General features: G+C 60.9%; 1 protein-coding gene across 1 annotated transcript in view; it reads right to left on the bottom strand.

Annotated features, from left to right (window-relative positions):
* Positions 1-303: 303 nt before the first annotated feature.
* LOC102045605 (tubulin alpha-1C chain-like) overlaps positions 304-2,891 on the bottom strand; it is a 2,905-nt gene continuing 317 nt past the window's right edge. Inside the window, 2 exon segments of the mRNA XM_031064554.1 lie at positions 304-1,326; positions 2,766-2,891. The exon segment at positions 2,766-2,891 is cut by the window's right edge and continues 68 nt beyond it. Of these exon segments, the coding sequence (XP_030920414.1) occupies positions 355-1,326; positions 2,766-2,891 (1,098 nt within the window). The 3' untranslated portion in view covers positions 304-354.

Raw genomic sequence — 2,891 nt, 5'->3', positions numbered from 1 at the left:
CACGTCCAGCCCGTCTGCACCAGGCTCTGGGCAGGACACTGGGGGCTCTCAGGGGTCACCTGCAGGCCCCCAGGACCAGCAGAACACTGAGGAGGAGATGAGCCCCCCACCACTGCCAGCTCATAGCACAGGAGCCAGGCGGGGACCCCAACCCCACAGAACCCCCCAGGCTCTCCCAGCACATCCCCTGTGCCAGCTGGCAGCAGGGCCTGGCAGCCAGCCCAGCTGAGGCCCCCCCTCCCCTGGGATGTCCCCCCAGGTCACCACAAGGCGGATTGTCCCAGCACAATGAAGAGGCAGCACTGGAGAGAGGCATTTTAATGAACAGCACCACAGTGTTGAGACAAGGCGCTTCTATTCCTCTCCTTCCTCGTCGCCCTCCATGCTGTCGGCTCCCACCTCCTCATAATCCTTCTCCAGGGCTGCCATATCCTCACGGGCCTCCGAGAACTCACCCTCCTCCATGCCCTCCCCCACGTACCAGTGCACAAAGGCCCTCTTGGCGTACATCAGGTCAAACTTGTGGTCCAGGCGGGCCCAGGCCTCGGCGATGGCCGTGGTGTTGCTCAGCATGCACACAGCCCTCTGCACCTTGGCCAGGTCGCCCCCGGGCACCACCGTGGGTGGTTGGTAGTTGATGCCCACCTTGAAACCAGTGGGGCACCAGTCCACAAACTGGATGGTGCGCTTGGTCTTGATGGTGGCGATGGCGGCGTTGACATCCTTGGGCACCACGTCCCCGCGGTACAGCAGGCAGCACGCCATGTACTTGCCGTGCCGAGGGTCACACTTGACCATCTGGTTGGCCGGCTCAAAGCAGGCGTTGGTGATCTCAGCCACGGTCAGCTGCTCGTGATAAGCCTTCTCAGCAGAGATAACCGGGGCGTAGGTGGCCAGAGGGAAGTGGATGCGGGGGTAGGGCACCAGGTTGGTCTGGAATTCTGTCAGGTCGACGTTCAGGGCTCCATCGAAGCGCAGAGAGGCCGTGATGGACGACACGATCTGGCCTATCAACCTGTTGAGGTTGGTGTAGGTTGGGCGCTCGATGTCCAGGTTGCGGCGGCAGATGTCGTAGATGGCCTCGTTGTCCACCATGAAGGCGCAGTCGGAGTGCTCCAGGGTGGTGTGGGTGGTCAGGATGGAGTTGTAGGGCTCCACCACGGCCGTGGACACCTGCGGGGCTGAGTAGATGGAGAACTCCAGCTTGGACTTCTTGCCGTAGTCGACAGAGAGGCGCTCCATGAGCAGGGAGGTGAAGCCAGAGCCGGTGCCACCGCCAAAGCTGTGGAACACCAGGAAGCCCTGCAGCCCTGTGCACTGGTCAGCCTGCCAGGTGGGAAGGGGAAAACAAGACCAAACTGTCAGGAATTCTGGACTTAATTTTGTTACTGACTTGCTCTGGAAGGAAAATATTTGTCCCAGGATCTCAGGACCTTCCCACCAGGTCCAGGGGAAGGGACCCCGTCCTGCAGGGACTGGGGACACTCAGTACAGACAAGGAGAGTCATGTTCACTCCAGGCAGAAGTTGCTCTTCTCTTTGCCGTCATGTGGACATTCTTAGGGTGTTCCAGCACCATGGCAGGAACCACCAGGATGGTGGACAAGGTGTCCCTGACCTTGCATGTCGGACACTGACTCATGGTGGATCCCCCAGCTCTTGGGAGACACCCCAGCAGGCTCTGGAAGTCAACCACAGCTTCACCCCCTGTTTTTCCAAGAAGGTGCAGCAGGAACAGGCTCTGATCCCACAGGAGCCCACGGGGCAGCCAGCTCAGCCTTTGATGTGCCAGGAGCTCCCCGAGCGGAGCCCGGCAGGTCCGGCCACCCCGGCGCCAGCCCCAGCGTGGGAACCAGAGGTTCAAAGAGCTTGGGCAGCCACACCAGTCAAACCAGTGGTGCACCAGCACCCAAACCATCTCTCCTGCCCCCCCTGCCCCGGCCATGGGGCTTCACAACCTCCTCCCCTTGGCAAGGCTTAGCACTGGGCAAGGATAGGGCCAGCAGGTCCCTCTTGGGACAGCCCCACTCTCCACCCTAAAGTGCTGAGAAGGACCTGCCCAGGCACACCTGGAGCTTCCCCTGTCCCCACATCCACCACAGGGATGGACCAAGCTCAGTGCTAGCTGGGGTTGCAGAGCACTGAGTAAAGGGATTCAGGTCAAGCAGAAAGGAAGGGGCTGATCCTGATCACTTAGAGCATCCAGACCCCACAGGGAGCCAGGATGTGCTGCAGGCTGGGACACGACTCACAACAAATCCATCCAGATCCTGGAGGCACAACAGGGGTCATGCAGCTCCCATCAGGAAGGCAGGAGATCCCTCCTGGCACAACCCAGGGCTGATCCCTCCTGGCACAACTCTCTGCCCCAAAGTGCTGATGGGCTGAGAAGGACCTGCCCAGGCACACCTGGAGCTTCCCTTTGTCCCCACATCCCCCGCAGGGATGAACCAAGCTCAGGTTGCACATCCTGTCCTGGTGGGGTTGCAGAGCCAGAGTAAAGGGATTCAGCTCAAGGGGAAGGCAAGGGGCTGATCCTGATCACTTAGAGCATCCAGACCCCATAGGGAGCCAGGACACATGACTCAAAACAAATCCATCCAGATCCTGAAGGCATGACAGGGCTGATCCCTCCTGGCACAACTCTCCGCCCCAAAGTGCTGATGGGCTGAGAAGGACCTGCCCAGGCACACCTGGAGCTTCCCTTTGTCCCCACATCCCCTGCAGGGACGAACCCACCCCACGAGACCCCCCCAGGCCGCTCACCAGCTTGCGGATGCGGTCGAGCACCAGGTCGATGATCTCCTTGCCGATGGTGTAGTGCCCGCGCGCGTAGTTGTTGGCCGCATCCTCCTTGCCCGTGATCAGCTGCTCGGGGTGGAAGAGCTGCCG

The sequence above is a fragment of the Geospiza fortis genome, unplaced genomic scaffold (genome assembly GCF_000277835.1).
Source record: "Geospiza fortis unplaced genomic scaffold, GeoFor_1.0 scaffold599, whole genome shotgun sequence".
In the NCBI taxonomy this organism is placed as follows: Eukaryota; Metazoa; Chordata; class Aves; order Passeriformes; family Thraupidae; genus Geospiza; species Geospiza fortis.
The sequence above is the reverse complement of the archived record's forward strand: the minus strand, read 5'-3'. Positions and strand labels throughout refer to the sequence as shown.